Below are 22,253 nucleotides of genomic sequence, written 5' to 3' on the forward strand. Positions count from 1 at the left end.
ATGCTTCCAAAACCCAAACAATAATGTTCCTCCATCGGCAATCTCCCAAACTAAAACCCGCTCCCTCTTGTACTGTAATCATGGATGGCACAAGGGTTGAGAGGTCCGCCGAAGTAACCTATCTCGGGATGTTGTTTGACGAAAAGCTCCTATTCCGCTCGCATGTGGAGAAAACCGTAGTCAAGTGTTCCGCCTTGGTTAGGAGTCTGTATCCGCTGATTTGCCGCAGATCCCGCCTCTCAAGGGTGAACAAACTGGCCGTCTACAAACAAATCATAGCACCTGCGATCCTCTACGCAGCTCCGGTGTGGGAATCATGTGCACAGACTCACAGGAACAAAATTCAGGTAGCTCAGAATAGAGTGCTGAGGATGGTTCTTGATCGTCCTTTCGACACTAGAATAACAAATTTACATGAAGAGGCAGGCATTGCCAAAATAGATTCCAAAATTATCGAAATTAAGACTAAATTTGTACAAAAATGTAATTTATCAGAACATGCTTTGATAAGCAATTTGTATATAGTAGGTTAGGTGTACATAGTAGTTGTAGGTTAGTTGTAGTTGTAAATAGTAGTTATAAGTAGTCTCCTTTTTCCAATTCAAATCAAACCAATCCCACCAAGGTGGTCATACTTTAAAATAGACCTGATAGGACTAGGAACTGTAAATAATAATTAAAATCTGAAATGTACACTCAAGTCTTTTTTTACACGGGGGATACGTACCGCGTAAAAAAAAACCGTGTAAAAAAAAACCGCGTTGTTTCAAAAAACCGTGTAAAAAAAAACCGCGTTGTTTCAAAAAACCGTGTAAAAAAAAACCGCGTTGTTTCAAAAAACCGTGTAAAAAAAAACCGCGTTGTTTCAAAAAACCGTGTAAAAAAAACCGCGTTGTTTCAAAAAACCGTGTAAAAAAGACCATGTGCCAACGATATGGATATTTTCGGAACCGATACGACATGCAGAGGCCAGAAATCGATGATTCATGCCATTTTGGAATCCAAGATGGCGGCTTCCGGTTTTGTGAAAAACTGTCAAATAGCCAACGATATGGATATTTTCGGAACCGATACGACATGCAGAGGCCAGAAATCGATGATTCATGCCATTTTGGAATCCAAGATGGCGGCTTCCGGTTTTGTGAAAAACTGTCAAATAGCCAACGATATGGATATTTTCGGAACCGAGACGACATGCAGAGGCCGGAAATCGATCATTCATGCCATTTTGAAATCCAAGATGGCGGCTTCCGGTTTTGTGAAAATCTGTCAAAAAGCCAACGATATGGATATTTTCGGAACCGAGACGACATGCAGAGGCCGGAAATCGATGATTCATGCCATTTTGGAATCCAAGATGGCGGCTTCCGGTTTTGTGAAAAACTGTCAAATAGCCAACGATATGGATATTTTCGGAACCGAGACGACATGCAGAGGCCGGAAATCGATCATTCATGCCATTTTGAAATCCAAGATGGCGGCTTCCGGTTTTGTGAAAATCTGTCAAATAGCCAACGATATGGATATTTTCGGAACCGAGACGACATGCAGAGGCCGGAAATCGATGATTCATGCCATTTTGGAATCCAAGATGGCGGCTTCCGGTTTTGTGAAAAACTGTCAAATAGCCAACGATATGGATATTTTCGGAACCGAGACGACATGCAGAGGCCGGAAATCGATCATTCATGCCATTTTGAAATCCAAGATGGCGGCTTCCGGTTTTGTGAAAAACTGTCAAATAGCCAACGATATGGATATTTTCGGAACCGAGACGACATGCAGAGGCCGGAAATCGATGATTCATGCCATTTTGGAATCCAAGATGGCGGCTTCCGGTTTTGTGAAAAACTGTCAAATAGCCAACGATATGGATATTTTCGGAACCGAGACGACATGCAGAGGCCGGAAATCGATCATTCATGCCATTTTGAAATCCAAGATGGCGGCTTCCGGTTTTGTGAAAATCTGTCAAATAGCCAACGATATGGATATTTTCGGAACCGAGACGACATGCAGAGGCCGGAAATCGATGATTCATGCCATTTTGGAATCCAAGATGGCGGCTTCCGGTTTTGTGAAAAACTGTCAAATAGCCAACGATATGGATATTTTCGGAACCGAGACGACATGCAGAGGCCGGAAATCGATCATTCATGCCATTTTGAAATCCAAGATGGCGGCTTCCGGTTTTGTGAAAATCTGTCAAAAAGCCAACGATATGGATATTTTCGGAACCGAGACGACATGCAGAGGCCGGAAATCGATGATTCATGCCATTTTGGAATCCAAGATGGCGGCTTCCGGTTTTGTGAAAATCTGTCAAATAGCCAACGATATGGATATTTTCGGAACCGAGACGACATGCAGAGGCCGGAAATCGATGATTCATGCCATTTTGGAATCCAAGATGGCGGCTTCCGGTTTTGTGAAAAACTGTCAAATAGCCAACGATATGGATATTTTCGGAACGGGAACGACGTGTAGAAAACCGGAAATCGATGATTCACGCAATTTTGGAATCCAAAATGGTGGCGTCCGGTTTGTGAATGTTTCAAAAAAATGTTATGCAACAAATTTTAATTAATTTTTTTTTCGATGATCTGTAATTAATCTTCTTACATTTACAAGAACTTCATAAATTCAATGTTGAACAACATGTGATACCAGTGACTTGGTTGTGGAATGCATGTAGCACTAGAGGTTGTACAGGTACAAGTGGTAATGGCCTGCCGAGATTTGCTCAGCCGAGTTCGGTAGAAAAAAACTAATTGTGTGGATAGTACTTAACATAACAGGAACTGGGGTTGAAGTTGTCGCTGACCGAATAGTCAAAGTTATGAAACACAGTGAACGAAGAATCCTTGTCACTGAAATCGATGTTTAGCCAATAAGACATCATGGACACTGCCACTACCAGTGCACGATATGTACTGAAGTAAACCCTTTAAATTAAACTTCAATTTAAATTCCACTGTTTGACATGGTCAAAAAAAATGTGGTATACATGTATGTTCTGCAAAACCATTTCATCCATTACTAATTGAAAGAGTCGGCTCAACATAATCAAGGCGCCCTATAGTTTGACGGCAGTGGCATTTCAATAGCGATTTACGGGGTAACCTATTTCATCAAGCGGAATATTATTTGGCAGAATATCCCATTTCGCGTAATGTCCTATCTTGCAGAAATTTTATCGTTATACCGCAAAATAGGATTCTGCAAATCGGAATTGCGCCAAAGAGAACTTCGCGAAATAATTCTTTTCGCAAACATACGACTCCGAGTAAATTTTTCAATTTGTTGATTTTTTTCACACTATAGAGTTTTATAATTTGATTTATACTGATACATGTGCCCTGATTCATCTATTCTTTTTGCAAGCAATGAATAAATTATAAGTTTTTTTTTCAGAAATGAGCGCTGGTATCAGTGCACAGTGGTACAGAGTGCAGATTTAGGTGTAATGATATGTTTTGAGCCTGAAATTGAAACTTTAGACTAAAAGTCTCTTGTACAAAGTTGTTCCTTATAGTTAGGCCCTCATTTTTATGGCAATGAATTCTAGGGTGGTTCTTATTATCAATCAAATCAAAAATCTAACTTTTTTGTTTGAATAAATTAAGGTATACATTCTTCGGCAAAGTTATAGCTGAGCTAATTTTAAGCAACTTTGTTGGAAATAACTTTTTTGTATCTCTTAAATTGGCCGATTTAAAGCTATTTTCTTGAATTGAGTTAGGGTGGCTCTTAAAAAAACAGTTTTTTTGCTCTATTTATCTTATTTCGAATTTCTCAGCAAAGGAGTCTTGAGATAACTTTTAGATCTTAAAAAGGCGCAAATTTTTAATGCACAAAACTTGTCAATATCTTTCACCGATCAAGAGTTATTGACGTTTGTATACTAAAAATATGCACTTTTCAAATGTTCATATCTCTGGTTGGGGCAAACAAAAAAAAAGTTTTTTTGCAGCAATTGAAAGGGCGTATGTTATTCTCAATAATATGAAAAAAAATAAAGGTATGTTATTTTTTAAACTCGTATAAAATCAATTTGAATTTATACATATTTTTTACTATGTTTGAGTATATCTTTTTTATTAGAAGAGATACAGGCAACAAATCAAGCTATAAAACATTCGTCTTAAAGAGTTTTAAAAGTCTCTAGAATATAATTTTCATGAGAATTTTCAAATAAAAAAGTTTTTGCTAAAAATCTATTTTTTCCAGGAACACCCTAAGTCAACTCCGAAAAATCACTCTAAAATGAGAACGTTAAGAGATAGAAAAAAAAATTTTCGACAAAGTTGCTTGCAAGTAACTTAACTACAACTTTTTTGAACAACACATGTTTATATTTTGTAAAACAAAAAAGTTGGTTTTAAAAATTCCCTAATTTGAGGACCACCCTCACGTTTGCAAACACCAAAAGAAGGGAATTTTTAAGAACAAAAACTTCTTCCAAGACACTAAATGTTCAAATATTGAAATAAATGTATTAGCACATTTTATATAAATTTGTCATTAGAGTGGTCCTATGAAATCCATCTTTTTTATTTGAAATTTATCATGAAAGTCATCTTCTAGAGACTTTTGAAACTCTTTAAGACGAATGTTTTATAGCTGAATTTGTTGCCTGTATCTCTTCTAATAAAAAAGATATACTCAAATATAGTAAAAATATGAATAAATTCAAATTGATTTTATACGAGTTTAAAAAATAACATACCTCCAATTTTTTCATATTATTGAGAATAACATACGCTCTTTCAAATGCTGCAAAAAAACTTTTTTTTTTGTTTGCGCCCAACAGAGATATTAACATTTGAAAAGTGCATACTTTTAGTATAAAAACGTCAATAACTCTTGATCGGCGAAAGATATTGACAAGCTTTTTGCATTAAAAATTTGCGCCTTTTTAAGATCTCAAAGTTATCTTAAGGCATCTTTGCTGAGAAATTCGAAATAAGATAAATAGAGCAAAAAAACTGTATTTTTAAGAGCCACCCTAACTCAATTCAAGAAAATAGCTTTAAATCGGCCAATTTAAGAGATACAAAAAAGTTATTTTATACAAAGTTGCTTGAAATTAGCTCAGCTATAACTTTGCCGAAGAATGTATACCTTAATTTATTCAAACAAAAAAGTTATATTTTTGATTTTAATGATAATAAGAACCACCCTAGAATTCATTGTCATAAAAATAAGGGCCTAACTTTAAGAAACAACTTTGTAGAAGAGACTTTTAGTCTAAAGTTCCAATTTCAGGCTCAAAACATATCATTACACCTAAATCTGCATTCTGGACCACTGTGCAGTGGACTAAAAATGCTTCGCACTAATGGCATGGTTCCTCTGTCGAAGAGCATTACCGCAATAATATACTGGTTAGCATTGACTGACGGGGTATGCTTTAATTTCATCATTTGCTTGTATTAAGTATCGATAAGTCTTAGTTATGTAAATAAGATTTAAGTCTGTCAGGTTTCCGACTAGAGTTACTTTGGCAGTGGCAGTATCCATGATGTCTTATTGGCTAAACATCGATTTCAGTGACAAGGATTCTTCGTTCACTGTGTTTCATGACTTTGACTATTCGGTCAGCGACAACTTCAACCCCAGTTCCTGTTATGTTAAGTACTATCTACACACTAAGTTTTTTTTTTCTACCGAGCTCGGCTGAGCAAATCTCGGCAGGCCATTACCACTTGTACCTGTATAACCTCTAGTGCTACATGCATTCCACAACCAAGTCACTGGTATCACATGTTGTTCAACATTGAATTTATGAAGTTCTTGTAAATGTAAGAAGATTAATTACAGATTATCGAAAAAAAAGTTAATTAAAATTGGTTGCATAACATTTTTTTGAAACATTCACAAACCGGAAGCCACCATTTTGGATTCCAAAATTACGTGAATCATCGATTTCTGGCCTCTACACGTCGTTCCCGTTCCGAAAATATCCATATTGTTGGCTATTTGACAGTTTTTCACAAAACCGGAAGCCGCCATCTTGGATTCCAAAATGGCATGAATTATCGATTTCCGGCCTCTGCATGTCGTCTAGGTTCGGAAAATATCCATATCGTTGGCTATTTGACAGTTTTTCACAATACCGGAAGCCGCCATCTTTGATTCCAAAATGGCATGAATCATCGATTTCCGGCCTCTACGCGTCGTTCCCGTTCCGAAAATATCCATATTGTTGGCTATTTGACAGTTTTTCACAAAACCGGAAGCCGCCATCTTGGATTCCAAATGGCATGAATCATCGATTTCCGGCCTCTACGCGTCGTTCCCGTTCCGAAAATATCCATATCGTTGGCTATTTGACAGATTTTCACAAAACCGGAAGCCGCCATCTTGAATTCCAAAATGGCATGAATCATCGATTTCCGGCCTCTGCATGTCATCTCGGTTCCAAAAATATCCTTATTGTTGGCTATTTGACAGTTTTTCACAAAACCGGAAACCGCCATTTTGGATTCCAAAATGGCATGAATCATCGATTTCCAGCCTCTGGATGTCGTCTCGGTTCCTAAAATATCCATATCGTTGGCTATTTGACAGTTTTTCACAAAACCGGAAGCCGCCATCTTCAATTCCAAAATGGCATGAATCATCGATTTCCGGCCTCTGGATGTCGTCTTGGTTCCGAAAATATCCATATTGTTGGCTATTTGACAGTTTTTCACAAAACCGGAAGCCACCATCTTGAATTCCAAAATGGCATGAATCATCGATTTCCGGCCTCTACGCGTCGTTCCCGTTCCGAAAATATCCATATTGTTGGCTATTTGACAGTTTTTCACAAAACCGGAAGCCGCCATCTTGGATTCCAAAATGGCATGAATCATCGATTTCCAGCCTCTGGATGTCGTCTCGGTTCCTAAAATATCCATATCGTTGGCTATTTGACAGTTTTTCACAAAACCGGAAGCCGCCATCTTCAATTCCAAAATGGCATGAATCATCGATTTCCAGCCTCTGGATGTCGTCTCGGTTCCTAAAATATCCATATTGTTGGCTATTTGACAGTTTTTCACAAAACCGGAAGCCGCCATCTTCAATTCCAAAATGGCATGAATCATCGATTTCCGGCCTCTGGATGTCGTCTTGGTTCCGAAAATATCCATATTGTTGGCTATTTGACAGTTTTTCACAAAACCGGAAGCCACCATCTTGAATTCCAAAATGGCATGAATCATCGATTTCCGGCCTCTACGCGTCGTTCCCGTTCCGAAAATATCCATATTGTTGGCTATTTGACAGTTTTTCACAAAACCGGAAGCCGCCATCTTGGATTCCAAAATGGCATGAATCATCGATTTCCAGCCTCTGGATGTCGTCTCGGTTCCTAAAATATCCATATCGTTGGCTATTTGACAGTTTTTCACAAAACCGGAAGCCGCCATCTTCAATTCCAAAATGGCATGAATCATCGATTTCCGGCCTCTGGATGTCGTCTTGGTTCCGAAAATATCCATTTTGTTGGCTATTTGACAGTTTTTCACAAAACCGGAAGCCACCATCTTGAATTCCAAAATGGCATGAATCATCGATTTCCGGCCTCTACGCGTCGTTCCCGTTCCGAAAATATCCATATTGTTGGCTATTTGACAGTTTTTCACAAAACCGGAAGCCGCCATCTTGGATTCCAAAATGGCATGAATCATCGATTTCCGGCCTCTACGCGTCGTTCCCGTTCCAAAAATATCCATATTGTTGGCTATTTGACAGTTTTTCACAAAACCGGAAGCCACCATCTTGAATTCCAAAATGGCATGAATCATCGATTTCCGGCCTCTATGCGTCGTTCCCGTTCCGAAAATATCCATATTGTTGGCTATTTGACAGTTTTTCACAAAACCGGAAGCCGCCATCTTGGATTCCAAAATGGCATGAATCATCGATTTCCGGCCTCTACGCGTCGTTCCCGTTCCAAAAATATCCTTATTGTTGGCTATTTGACAGTTTTTCACAAAACCGGAAGCCGCCATCTTGGATTCCAAAATGGCATGAATCATCGATTTCCGGCCTCTACGCGTCGTTCCCGTTCCAAAAATATCCTTATTGTTGGCTATTTGACAGATTTTCACAAAACCGGAAGCCGCCATCTTGGATTCCAAAATGGCATGAATCATCGATTTCCGGCCTCTACGCGTCGTTCCCGTTCCAAAAATATCCATATTGTTGGCTATTTGACAGTTTTTCACAAAACCGGAAGCCGCCATCTTGGATTCCAAAATGGCATGAATCATCGATTTCCGGCCTCTACGCGTCGTTCCCGTTCCGAAAATATCCATATTGTTGGCTATTTGACAGTTTTTCACAAAACCGGAAGCCGCCATCTTGGATTCCAAAATGGCATGAATCATCGATTTCCGGCCTCTACGCGTCGTTCCCGTTCCAAAAATATCCTTATTGTTGGCTATTTGACAGTTTTTCACAAAACCGGAAGCCGCCATCTTGGATTCCAAAATGGCATGAATCATCGATTTCCGGCCTCTACGCGTCGTTCCCGTTCCAAAAATATCCATATTGTTGGCTATTTGACAGTTTTTCACAAAACCGGAAGCCGCCATCTTGGATTCCAAAATGGCATGAATCATCGATTTCCGGCCTCTACACGTCGTTCCCGTTCCGAAAATATGTATGTACTCATGTTGTCCGGTGAATCCCCTCGAAGTACACTTCCAAGTTTGTTTTTTTTTGGCTAAGTCCATTCCTCAGAAAACACTTAGAATGTTTTGGCTCTTTAACCGCGTTATTTCAAAAAACCGTGTAAAAAAAAACCGCGTTATTTCAAAAAACCGCGTAAAAAAAAACCGCGTTATTTCGAAAATCGTCGTAAAAAAAACCGTGTAAAAAAAAACCGCGTAAAAAAAAACCGTGTAAAAAAAGACTTCAGTGTACTAAAGTTGAAAAGACGCATCTGTGTCACTTAAAAAATTCATACATGTAAACCACACAATCACAAGAAATAAAGATCATTTAAATGGCAAAAAAAAATGCAATGAGTGAATTACCGAGGTGAAGCAGTCGGTTAAGTTGTGTGAGTAAAACCCCTGTACGATACATGCATTTAGTGACGTCACTAATTGCGTTTACGTTGAATTTTGGATTACTAATCAACCATACACAGAAAAACAAAACTACCCACCGCTTGGGTTTTTTAAACTCAAATTTGAGTTATTTGACCTCTGTCCGTTTCATTTCCTCTCGCTATTGTTGTCAAAAATAGAACGAAAGATTCGACTCAACCGTCTAGTTCCGTACAAGAAGCCAAAATTGAGTAATATGCGATATACCCAAATTTGAGTTAATTGAACTTAATTTTGGGTAGAAAAAATTGAAAATAACTTAGCGATGGGTAATTTTTTTTGCCGTGCTTAAATGCAAACTACTTTGAGCCGGTTTACCCAAATTTGGCTTATCGTACGGAACATGGGAGATGAGTGAAAAGAACTTAATTTTGGGTTGTTTTGAATTTCTGTGTATTTCACGATCTGCTTCACCTCTCTCTGTTGGTTGTGACCGAAGGCAACGGAGATACGGAAGAAATTTCGGAACAATATTTTTGATTTTAATTTTTACGCACTGGACCCTCACTTTTAAGGCGTTTTTTTAATTACCACTATCGGCAGCAAACTTTGAACTTCACGACCGAAAATGAAGTTAATCAAACCGGAAAACAATCGACAAAATCATAATAAAAGTAAACACGCGAACAGACAAGCAACCTATCGATAGCAAGGTTGACACAACTTTTCACTGAATAGAATGAACACGCTATTTCAAAACTACCCAAATTTGAGTACGATGTACTCATATCGGCCAAAACTTAAGCTACTCAAAAATGAGATTCTGTATTAATCACTTCATTCGAGCAGTTGAAATGACATTTTCTACCACTCGAACTTTAAAATAAAACATTATTTTGAGATTTTTCCTTCTAGAACCACGTGAACAGTAGCCAACATTTGTGCGTTTCATAAAAAAATAGAAATTAGTTGGTCCAGTTTTGTGAAATCGCTGGTAGAAAGTCACGCCAAAGCTGCTGCACTTAGATTTTTTGCCGAGATTGGCACCACCGAGCAGGCTCGGCATTTATTTTTACTGAAATCTCAGCAAAATTTACGTTTGTTAGCCGAGACCTCGGCAAAATTCCCGTTCGTTAACTGAATCTCGGCAAATTTTTTAACTGAGATCCAGCAAAATAGATAGATTGCGGATTTATGTCGATTTTGTTCATTTGTCAACTTGAGTCTGTCAACACAGCCTTAGGCCGTTCGCAATGCTGAGTTTCAAAATTGTTTTAAACTACTCGTCAATTCTATAATTTGAAACTGTCAAAAATAAAACTGCAACACGATCAGCTCAACGCACAGTTCTAAAAGATGTTTGTCATCATCAAGTTCCATAAACTTTACTGTTCTCTATGAAGTTCTCCGTTTTTTGTTTGTGAACCTCTTCGAAACATCTCTAACACATCCAAAGAAATTTAAAACAGAGTGCCATTCGTGTTTCAAACTCGCTCAGAATTAAAACAGAATAGTCGAGCAGTTGCAAATCTGGTGCAAAATAGTGCTCGAAAAATGAAACTGCAACCCAGCATTGCGAGAGGTGCGTTTCTGTTCTAGTTTCAAATTGAAACAGTCCTTATAAAATACAACAGCATTGCGAAAGGCCTTAGTCTGTGTTCCATTTGGTGAATTTTTACCTTTTCAAAAAATCTCGAAATTTTATGTTGCTCGAATTAATTGTAGCATACATTTAGGAGGAAGACGGTTAAGCGAATTCGCATTAACCCAACGCCTACGCATATGCAAATAAGCAATTTTCACACAACGCACGGCCGATGAGATTAATTCAGGGAGAATTATAAATTTTAAAAACGTACTGGGTAACCTGTTGCGTTTTAGAACTAATTTTAAACTATTTATTTTTGTCTGAGTAGAAGTGAGGCTCTCTCTAAGTTAGTCATCTGCCGTGAAGCTGTTGCGACATGCTGTTTACAATAATTTGTATTTGGAAAAAAAATTCCAACGTCGTCTGGAACCCATTTTTGTCATATTCGTTATCCCAAGAACAGTCGCGTCAAATCACCGAAAAATGGACGGTATGTTTGCAAGCGAATAAAAAAATTCATTGCCAGTTCATTCTGGTTTAAATTGTGTTTCAAGGTCAACTTTTTCTCTTTCTAGTGATGTATAAACATTTTAAAAATATTCAAGAAAATTGTTGATAAAAGTCATATTTCAATAGTGTGTTTTTTGCGCGTGCACCTAGTGTACAAGCGCAGGACAGCTGGAAAGTGAAAAACAATGACAAACGCTTCAATAACTAATCTCTCCTCGTCCACTTCTTAAGAGTTAAGCGTTTTAGTGTAAAACATTTACATCTGTCTATGAAATAGCCAATTTTAAGCGAGTATGACGAAGTGGTACTTAATTCTTAAGTCATATGCAGAATTGTATGCTGATTTTCACCTATATTCTTGCTTTCATTCGAACCGTATTTTCCAAAGACCTTTTTATGGAAAATACCGTTTGAACGAAAACAACAACATTGGTGTTCATGACAAAATTGTTTGCATATATCCTTAACTTCCTGGATTTATTTTAGAGTAATTTTCTACCGAATAATTGTTTCGATAATTTATTTTAAATTTACAATTCGTTAGCTTTTGAGCTGTCAACATTTACTGGTCTGGACTGTAAATTTTACTGAACAATTGGTAAAGTTTACAATAGCGTTCGGTAAAGGTTTTACCGAAATATCTACACATTGTTCCCTTATTATTATTTTTTCTGTTTGTTCTTTAAATTTAATTATTTTACATCGCCAGATCATGAAAATATCAAATACATCAGTAGAACCCGCGCGATGTTATTCAGCTGTAGCATTTTAAGAGGACATTAGACGGCTTAATGCATGGTTAGCTGAAAGCAATTAGAAAAGAGTCATTTTTCATACATCGAAAAATATTTAAGAAATTTAGTGTGTACAGGATATCTGTTCAGAAAAGGTATTTTCACATGAAATTGGTTACCACGCCATTTACTTAAAAGCTTTTTATTCACCATCTTAAGTTTTCAATCAAATTTAACAGTAAGTTCTTCGAATTTCTCGGTACGACACGGCGAATATTAACTGCTTATTGTAATGCTTGTTTGATTTGAACTTCGAAAGTGTGAGAAAATACATGCGATTCAACATCAATGTCCGTTAGTTTTGCTCAGTGTGTGTGTTCACGTTTAACTAGCTATCAATTTACCGGTATTTGCAGCCGCAAATCCGAAATCAACACGACGTAGGTGAAGAGGGCAGTTGGATGTTAAAATCAAATGCACGAACTCAAAGCCCAGAATCGGAGCGTTTTCGATAGTCTAACATGAAACACCGAATTTGTTTTGTGGCGGTTTTCGAGCCAGAAAACTTGAATATGCTGGAGAAAAACTGAACATCAATTCGAACGACAACCAATTTAACGCATGTTTCCTCCAAAAAAGCTCTTCATAACATGATGGATAGGTTTTTGTTTTATACTAATGCACTTCTACTTCTTAGGGTTGCTTGAAGTTCTCTCTTTTCTCTACAATAGTGTAATTCGTTACATCAAACTGCGTGTGCGATTAACCGCGGACACTCTACGATTTTCTGTTTGTTTTTGGTACTCCAGTCTCCGTCTGCTACAATATACTCAAACATCCAAACTATTCCAGATCGTCGTTCAGGTCCTGCAGTTTGGCCCGTTCACTTTCGCCTCCGCTCTGGCCACCATACTGTCGCATACGATTGATCAGTAATGTGAACACTTGGGCTGGCAAGGTCTGCTGGAGGACTTGTAGAAGTTGTGCTGGTTGGCCGCAAACGATCACTGCGTTGGCCAGATGCTCGACGCCGTTCTCGATGTCACCGGAAGAGATGAGAGCTTCACCCATCTGAATTTCCTGCAGGAAAAATCTGAAGCACAAAATATTGTATTAGCAAGCAAGTTTCATCATTTTTGCTAAGAATGTCTTCAATCGCTTATCGAAAATACTACCCCGTAATAAACAAACAAAAAACATGGAAGGCTACGAGACTGATTCACTTCATTCTAACATCTCATTACTTCCAGCAAGCATTTTTTTTTTTGCAATGCACGATTACATAAACCTCCAAAACATCACAACCTTATAAGAAAGTATATGCAAGAAGTGTGCGGCAAATGGAAAATCGATAGGAGCCCCCCCGAGCCTGTGATCTAACTACACCATGTAAGCGACATAGAACAAAATCCTCCTCACCTTTGCACTTCTTCGTGGTCTGCCATGTTGGGCATGGTTGTCCTTGGCCCTCCAGCCGAGGAAGCAGACTTTTTTGCTTTCCTCCCTGTCGTCGATAACCGTACGGAACCATGTTGTACACCATCCGGAATGAAGGATAACCATGAAAAACAGAAATTTCCACATTAGAAAGCGACATTTTCCTCCGTTTACCATCTCTATCGCACACACACGCGATCGTTCTTCTGCTATACTCACTCTCCCGCAGCTTCTTCTTGAAGTCCGGATCTTTGCGGCGCTTGTGATCGAAGTAAATGCAGTAACCAAGGAACAACGTCCCGGCAACTCCGGCCGCAATTCCGATTGTTGTTTTGCTGATCTCCATCGTCTTTCCGGAGTTCCCTGTGTGGTGCCGATGGGGAGGGCCAAAAAGCGAAGGATTTTTCCTGCTTTCCTTCACAACCGAACTATAACCAACCAACTCTCACTCGCGTAACACACGGTGCTTCTTCTTTTACACTTTGTTTCGTTGTTTTTCTGCACTCCACCACCCATCAGCGCGTGACTTTGACAATTCCTGCTGCAGGGCTGGGGCGATGAATAAAACGAACATACCATTATTCCTAGCTTTTGTACTGATCTTGGGGCTTGAAAGAGGTGCTCCGGGGGGATCCCAACAGTGGTGGTAATCAAGCATACACAGAAAAAAGTTGTTGAATATTACATCCAAACTGCTGCAACCAGCCCGCATAAACGCGAACCATAAATTGACCTTACCTAAAATGGTTAAAAATTGTTTATAATCCCTGCTAAACTTTAACTGAAATGGTTATGGAACTTTACATGAACGTTTAATGATAAAGTTTCAACCTTATGTATTATGGTTTTTTGGAACTGGACCTTACAAATAAAGGGTTGTTAAGAACCATTACCGTTCCAAATTCTTGTTTTCTCCATACATTTTCGGAAAGAGAACTATATTAGAACCTTTTAACTTATGGTTTGAGAACTTTAATGGTAATGGTTATGGTAGTCAGTAAGGTCCACGAATGGTTTTGTAACATCGATCAACTTTATGTGGAATATATCGCGAATTGGTTGCCTGTAATTTACTGATTACCAATTCACGATATATTCCACGTAAAGTTGAGCGATAATACAAAACCATTAATGGACCTTACTGACTACCATAACTATTACCATTAATGTTCTCAAATCATAAGTAAAAACGTTCTTATATAGTTCTCTTTCTGAAAATGTATGGAGAAAACAAGAATTTGGAATGGTAATGGTTCTTAACAACCCATTATTTGTAAGGTCCAGTTCCAAAAAACCATAATACATAAGGTTGAAACTTTATCATTAAACGTTCATGTAAAGTTCCATAACCATTTCAGTTAAAGTTTAGCAGGGATTATAAACAATTTTTAACCATTTTAGGTAAGGTCAATTTATGGTTCGCGTTTATGCGGGAGATCAATCCATCGGTTGTGTAATATAACGTTGTACGATGTACATCGATTTTGCGAACAAAATTACATCCATTGATGTAATATTGTATCTGCTTTTTGCTATTACATCATTATTTCATACATCAGCTTGAATTACATTGATCGATATTACATTTTTTTGCTGTGTAATATGCTTTAATATTATTCTTGTTTTCGATCGAACCGTATTTTCCATACAAAACATTTTTTTTTGTATGGAAAAACGGTTCGAGCAAAAACGAGAATATGAGTGATTAGCTTTGTTAAATAAAGTGCTTTGTACTGCTTCTAGCTTCTGCTAGCACTCACCACCAGGGCAAGCCGCCTTGATTCATACACTGAAAAAAGTTTTCATTGAGTTTCTATTAGGAACGCACATAATATTTTTCCAATAATCAAATAATGATTTTTATCTGAATATCACATAGCATAAGAAATTCTATATGAGAAATCACATAGATTTCATGAAGTAATGAAATTGGGTTGTTAGCGGAATGCTAAATAAAACAGCAAAAAAGGTTATCTTCCATTTAATTCCACTTAATTAATTTTGGTATCCATGACAGATACGTATTTCGACTACAATGTGCAGTCTTCATCAGTGTCATTCCCACTAAAGAACTTATCAAAATCTAACCCCCTTAAGTACTCATCCCCTAGGTAAAAAAGTCAAGATCATAGGTATAAAAATGAAACTACAATGTGTTGAATCGGAACCTACCTAACTAATAAAAACCAAAGATTTAAGTAAGCTAAAGGAGAAAAATCTATACAACTCTCTAATAAGGAAAATCCCCAAAGGCTTGGTAGCCATCATAATGAAGTAATGAAATTGGGTTGTTAGCGGAATGCTAAATAAAACAGCAAAAAAGGTTATCTTCCATTTAATTCCACTTAATTAATTTTGGTATCCATGACAGATACGTATTTCGACTACAATGTGCAGTCTTCATCAGTGTCATTCCCACTAAAGAACTTATCAAAATCTAACCCCCTTAAGTACTCATCCCCTAGGTAAAAAAGTCAAGATCATAGGTATAAAAATGAAACTACAATGTGTTGAATCGGAACCTACCTAACTAATAAAAACCAAAGATTTAAGTAAGCTAAAGGAGAAAAATCTATACAACTCTCTAATAAGGAAAATCCCCAAAGGCTTGGTAGCCATCATAATGAAGTAATGAAATTGGGTTGTTAGCGGAATGCTAAATAAAACAGCAAAAAAGGTTATCTTCCATTTAATTCCACTTAATTAATTTTGGTATCCATGACAGATACGTATTTCGACTACAATGTGCAGTCTTCATCAGTGTCATTCCCACTAAAGAACTTATCAAAATCTAACCCCCTTAAGTACTCATCCCCTAGGTAAAAAAGTCAAGATCATAGGTATAAAAATGAAACTACAATGTGTTGAATCGGAACCTACCTAACTAATAAAAACCAAAGATTTAAGTAAGCTAAAGGAGAAAAATCTATACAACTCTCTAATAAGGAAAATCCCCAAAGGCTTGGTAGCCATCATAATGAAGTAATGAAATTGGGTTGTTAGCGGAATGCTAAATAAAACAGCAAAAAAGGTTATCTTCCATTTAATTCCACTTAATTAATTTTGGTATCCATGACAGATACGTATTTCGACTACAATGTGCAGTCTTCATCAGTGTCATTCCCACTAAAGAACTTATCAAAATCTAACCCCCTTAAGTACTCATCCCCTAGGTAAAAAAGTCAAGATCATAGGTATAAAAATGAAACTACAATGTGTTGAATCGGAACCTACCTAACTAATAAAAACCAAAGATTTAAGTAAGCTAAAGGAGAAAAATCTATACAACTCTCTAATAAGGAAAATCCCCAAAGGCTTGGTAGCCATCATAATGAAGTAATGAAATTGGGTTGTTAGCGGAATGCTAAATAAAACAGCAAAAAAGGTTATCTTCCATTTAATTCCACTTAATTAATTTTGGTATCCATGACAGATACGTATTTCGACTACAATGTGCAGTCTTCATCAGTGTCATTCCCACTAAAGAACTTATCAAAATCTAACCCCCTTAAGTACTCATCCCCTAGGTAAAAAAGGCAAGATCATAGGTTAAAAATGAAACTACATGGGGATGAGTACTTAAGGGGGTTAGATTTTGATAAGTTCTTTAGTGGGAATGACACTGATGAAGACTGCACATTGTAGTCGAAATACGTATCTGTCATGGATACCAAAATTAATTAAGTGGAATTAAATGGAAGATAACCTTTTTTGCTGTTTTATTTAGCATTCCGCTAACAACCCAATTTCATTACTTCATTATGATGGCTACCAAGCCTTTGGGGATTTTCCTTATTAGAGAGTTGTATAGATTTTTCTCCTTTAGCTTACTTAAATCTTTGGTTTTATTAGTTAGGTAGGTTCCGATTCAACACATTGTAGTTTCATTTTTATACCTATGATCTTGACTTTTTTACCTAGGGGATGAGTACTTAAGGGGGGTTAGATTTTGATAAGTTCTTTAGTGGGAATGACACTGATGAAGACTGCACATTGTAGTCGAAATACGTATCTGTCATGGATACCAAAATTAATTAAGTGGAATTAAATGGAAGATAACCTTTTTTGCTGTTTTACATAGATTTCATTGGTCACGTAACGTTCATGTGATTTAGTGGTGCAATTTCGAATGGATCAATGAAAATGCTGAGGTTCAAACGGTTCCAACCGGGATAATAAACTCGTTATTAGGAAATATTTACAAATTCAGCAATCTTGATATCAATTTAGTAGTAGTTTGAGTAAGCTATAAAAAAAAATCGTAGAGGTGGGCGCAACTTTCAAGCAATTCGCATAACTTGCCACAAATTTAGGGAACTTCATAGAGGCAGGGATAAGTTAAATGGATTGGGAAGAAGTTCGGGGAGCTTTATTTGAGCTCATGGAATTGATTAAAACGATACTTTGTAAAAGTACAGGAACCTTCGTATAAGTTTAATAGAACTTAGTTGATATTCATGGATTTTAAATATGATTTCACTACAGTTCTCTGGATGTTGATGTCTTGAAAAATTGAAAGGTTTATTCAGAATTATTCTGAAGATCAGAAACACTTCTTCACAGAATTCCAAATGTTATCAAAATTAGAACATATCTTCAAAACGAATGAAGAGACGAGGGGCACGCAATACAAAGAACCGGTGAAGTTAAAATGTAATTAATGCGTTTTGAAGTAGTTTTGACGATAATTAAAATTATCTATCCGTAATTAATGTAATTAAAAGTATTGAAAATGTAATTAATGTACTTTAATTACGAAATTTCAACTGTAATTAATGGAGTTAAAAAGTAGTTAATGTTCTATATTGTGTAATTAATGTAATGAAAGCAGTAGTTAATGGAATTAATTTAATTACAGCCGTTGCCTGCGTTGCAGTTAAAGGTTATTGCGTGCCCCTTGTGAAGAGATTCAACCTTTATATGACACGTTTTCGTGTAGCAAAAAAGGTGAAGGCCAATCATCAGCCGTGAATAAGGAATTAATTAAGAAATTCAAAGCCACTGCAAAGTTTATTTTAGATAATCTGGAAAAATATCGCAATATTGCCTCCATGCAATGCAAAAATATTGCTACGGTATTTATTACACCAATGTCTTTCTAACATGATGGGTGCGAGGCAAGTGTAATAGTCCTTGCGAAACGATAGGAGCTGGTTTGCCTGACAGAATTATGATATCGATGATGCTTCTCACAGCCGTTAGGTAACTGCTTCTTGTCAAAGTACATTCATGAGTTGAATCAGAAACGTGCTGATGAATGCTCTATTATTGTTCAACTTACCTCATCTAGAACCCTATTGTCACAAGCCTTATGTAGAGCCACTAGTAACAGATCATTAAAACTCTGTCTCATCATGCAACCAATAGGAAGAGTTTCCGTTAATTTAGTTTTTTCTTACTTCGAAAAATATACAGATTTTTATGCATCATCTGATAGAGCTTCATTTTCTGAGTACAACGATTTTTTTGTCGATCTCGTAGAAATTCTTCTCGATTTTTAAATCAAGATTTAAATTTTTGATCGTTGAAGGGCCACCCACATTAGATCCGTTTGCGTTGCATTGACGTAAATTTGACAATTAGACAATAGATTTAGCTGTCACTTTGCCACAACGCGTCCGATCCGGATCTAATGTGCGTGTGCCTTGACACTAAACCTATTCGTTGACAGCTCGCTCTCATACAAAGTCCCACCAAGGGGCGCTAAGATGGTGATTTTAACTAATGTAATCGTACTTATTGAAAAGAGTTCCAGTTTGCCAAAATTGATGAAGTTTAGGATTTTGGTTCCATTTTTAATGCAGATAACGATAACGAATCTGTATTGCATATTTTGCCCCCAATTAGATTCCCAACAGAATAATTTTGTTTTACCACAGAATGTTCAGCATACATTTCAGTGCCAACATTTCAAAGGGGCGTAATTGCATTTGTAAACAATGGCTTTAGCCATCGATTTCTTGCGAATAAAAGCTCACTCATGAAATATAATGACACCAGCAGGTAGAGGAATTTTTCCTCTACCAGCTAGCATTGTAATTTTGGAGAGGTAAGATTTCATTCGCGAGAAATTGACGGCTAAAGTCATTGTTTACAAAAGCAATTACGCCCCTTTGAAATGTTGGCACTGATTTGTTCATTTCGATGCTACAGTTTCATGTAGTGAGGGCGCATTCTAGGGTGGCGTATCGAATAATCAGTTTGTTTACCTGCTATTCCCTTTGTACTTTGATGTGTGAACATATGTTTTCAACTATCAAATATTTTCACATCAACCAAAGTAACTCGCAATATTTATTTTAACCCAATTAATGCCAGGAATCAATGCGTTAAATGTTTTATTCTTTTTCGCTTCGGTAAGATTGTTCCACAGCTTTTTGGAGCCTTGATATCTCTTCCTCAACAATTTTGTTGCTTTAGACTAAGCTGTACTAGAACATGATGAGTGAATGAAACCCTGCCTGTTTACCAGCTATGGTTGGAATCCAGTCTTTGTCCAACAGAGTACACACGGAATCCTTCTGCAACAGCCTTAGAGCTTCGGAATACATTTCCTCCAATTTGGCTACAATCAAATCTTGATTGCCTTGAACACAAATATTCCTTGGGCTTGTACTAACATGAGATTGGACAAGGCGTTTACAAATTCGGGAGTAAAGTCCCTAGTTGGTCCCTGAGACTCGTCTTGAAGGATCGTAGCTAGGCTAGCACTTTTCAGGTGTTTGACGATTCCAGCACTTTGTTGAAACAATTCGGCTGCGGAAATTTCGTAGAAACTGAAGAAGTAAAAGCTCAGCATACATTTAAAAACATTAGGGTTTGATTTGGGACCTTACATGATGTTTTGGGAACGTTGTTGCGCCCAGATGTTAGAGAAAATTCGTAAAAAACTGTGCGCGTCTTCCCTGAAGTTTCTAGATATTTTGAGAACGTGGTCAAATTTAGAGAAACAAAATTTAAACATGGTTGATGGAACTTCGTAAAAATCGTTCTAGAAGTAAAATTAAGAGAGCTTTGTATATGCTCCCTGGGGCATTAGACTGATGCAAAATTTGAAATTTTCGCTCCACAGTGCTCAAATGGTTCCAAATTGGGCCCTGATTAGCCTCCCAAAATATGAACTCATTGAGTGAGAAACTGACTTGGCACAAACCATTTGAAGTTTCTATGCGAATTACTATTAAGAAACCATAATTTCGGTTCATAACGATCGCAAAATTCACCAGTTCACTCTACCTTAGAAAATGATAGCTGAGCTTATTAAAACTTTTCTCAGCTACAACTTTGTTGAAGACCACTTTTCGATCAAATGTAAGGAACAAAAATTATTAATGATTCAAGTAACTGATGTCTTATTATTATGCTCAATCAACTGTTCAGCAGGCAACAATGCTGTTTATGGCGCGTAGAATGGAGGACTAGATCATGGCTACTATGTCACACTGCAGAATACAGTGTTGCCCACAATACAGTTGCTTAATCTTGCCATAAGATTATCAGTTTCTTAAACAATTAATAACTATTTAATTTAATGTTTGGCTAAAAAATGATTTTCTGCAAAGTTGTAGCTGATAAAAATTCCCATAAGAATAGCAATAGAATTTGTTAACAGTACAATATGTAAAAAGACTAAAAGACAATGAACAAAAAGTTTTGTTTTCCCATAGCAATTTCCATATAAACTTCAAATGGTTTGTGCCAAGTCAGTTTCTTATCGAATGAGTTTAAACTTTCGTAGGCTAATCAGGACCCAATTTGAAACCGTTTGAACACCGTGGAGCGAAAATTTCAAATTTTGCATCAGTCTACTGGGGCATCCCTTAGCTCAGTCGGTAAAGTCGCAGCTACAAAGCAAGACCATGCTGGAGGTAGCTGGGTTCGATTCCCTGGCCCAGAAATTTTTCGGATTGGAATATTTCTCGACTTCACTGGGAATAGAGAATGATTGTACTTGCTTGCCTCACAATTATACTAATGCAAAAATGGTACAGGCATCGAAAGCTCTCAATTAATAACTGTGGAAGTGCACCTAGAACACTAAGTTGAGAGCACGCTATAAGCTAATATGCGATATGCAATAAGCTTGAAATGTGAAGAAGTTTTATGTCTTGTCTCGCGTCGCGTCTTGTGAGTGTCGTGTAGTTCTTACGTTAGCACAAAACATGAAAAATAACCTCAAGGAACATTGGAGTAATTTTCCGCCCCTTTAGACATTTTTTGGTGGCAAGTTCCTTTTTCACCACCTGTCGAGTATGGTGCTGCCCATCATAAAATATGTTTCATAACCTTCTCATTAGGTTGTGAAGGAAACATTTTTTTTTCTTCAATTGTTTCGATCACATTCCACATGCCACACGGAATTTTGACTAAAAAAACAATTATTTTTTAACTTTATTTTAGAAATTTTTAGTCAAAAGACAAAAAAAAAAAAATCGATTTTTGTTGAAAATTACCTAATTTAACGTGTTCGCAACTACGACGTATTGAATTCAGATTGCTGAAAATGAGCGGCAATTGCAAATAGTTTTTACAGAATGATATCAAAACTTATAAAACCTTGAACTAGTTAAAAGCTAACTGGAACGATGCCTTCAAAATATATAAAAGTACACAGTGCTAAGAGTAATTAAATTCAAGATGTTACCAGTAGCTTGAAAAATACGTTTCTATGTTTTATATTGCAACACATATAAGAACTTTTTTTGCAATTAAAAAATATTTTTAATATATTTATAAGCTAAAGAAAGCTTACAGCTATATTTTTCGATACAGTTCTTATATGCGAAAAATATGTCAATTCAGAAAGCAAAATTGGTGTTGTGTTCCCTATTTTATGTGTCGCTATTTTGCTCTCAAATCGCAACGTTTGATTCGCTTAAATATTGTGGATGAAAAATATTGGCAACTTCTCGCGAGCTGCAATGCATTAATGTATTA

General features: G+C 37.0%; 1 protein-coding gene and 1 long non-coding RNA gene across 2 annotated transcripts in view; both read right to left on the reverse strand.

Annotated features, from left to right (window-relative positions):
- LOC135705350 (uncharacterized) overlaps nucleotides 1-22,253 on the reverse strand; it is a 113,166-nt gene that overhangs the window by 18,351 nt on the left and 72,562 nt on the right. The window lies entirely within an intron of this gene.
- LOC135705348 (mitochondrial import receptor subunit TOM20 homolog) lies at nucleotides 12,473-13,806 on the reverse strand. The gene is made up of 3 exons (XM_065227040.1): nucleotides 13,536-13,806; nucleotides 13,299-13,383; nucleotides 12,473-12,972 (listed from the first exon to the last, which is right to left on the reverse strand). Exons 1-3 carry the CDS (start codon nucleotides 13,660-13,662, stop codon nucleotides 12,723-12,725), a joined length of 462 nt encoding a protein of 153 aa, XP_065083112.1. The 5' UTR covers nucleotides 13,663-13,806; the 3' UTR covers nucleotides 12,473-12,722.

This window comes from Ochlerotatus camptorhynchus, unplaced genomic scaffold (genome assembly GCF_037179485.1).
Source record: "Ochlerotatus camptorhynchus isolate MF236.1 unplaced genomic scaffold, CSIRO-AGI_Acam_v1.1 ptg000265l, whole genome shotgun sequence".
Classification (NCBI taxonomy): Eukaryota; Metazoa; Arthropoda; class Insecta; order Diptera; family Culicidae; genus Ochlerotatus; species Ochlerotatus camptorhynchus.

Bases quoted from the DNA above. Each gene is read 5' to 3' on its own strand.
- LOC135705348 (XM_065227040.1), bottom strand. From the start codon at position 13,662: ATGGAGATCAGCAAAACAACAATCGGAATTGCGGCCGGAGTTGCCGGG. The intron at 13,384-13,535 runs GTGAGTATAGCA...TATCGACGACAG, and splicing joins CAAGAAGAAGCTGCGGGAGA to GGAGGAAAGCAAAAAAGTCT. The intron at 12,973-13,298 runs GTGAGGAGGATT...TTTGTGCTTCAG, and splicing joins GACCACGAAGAAGTGCAAAG to ATTTTTCCTGCAGGAAATTC.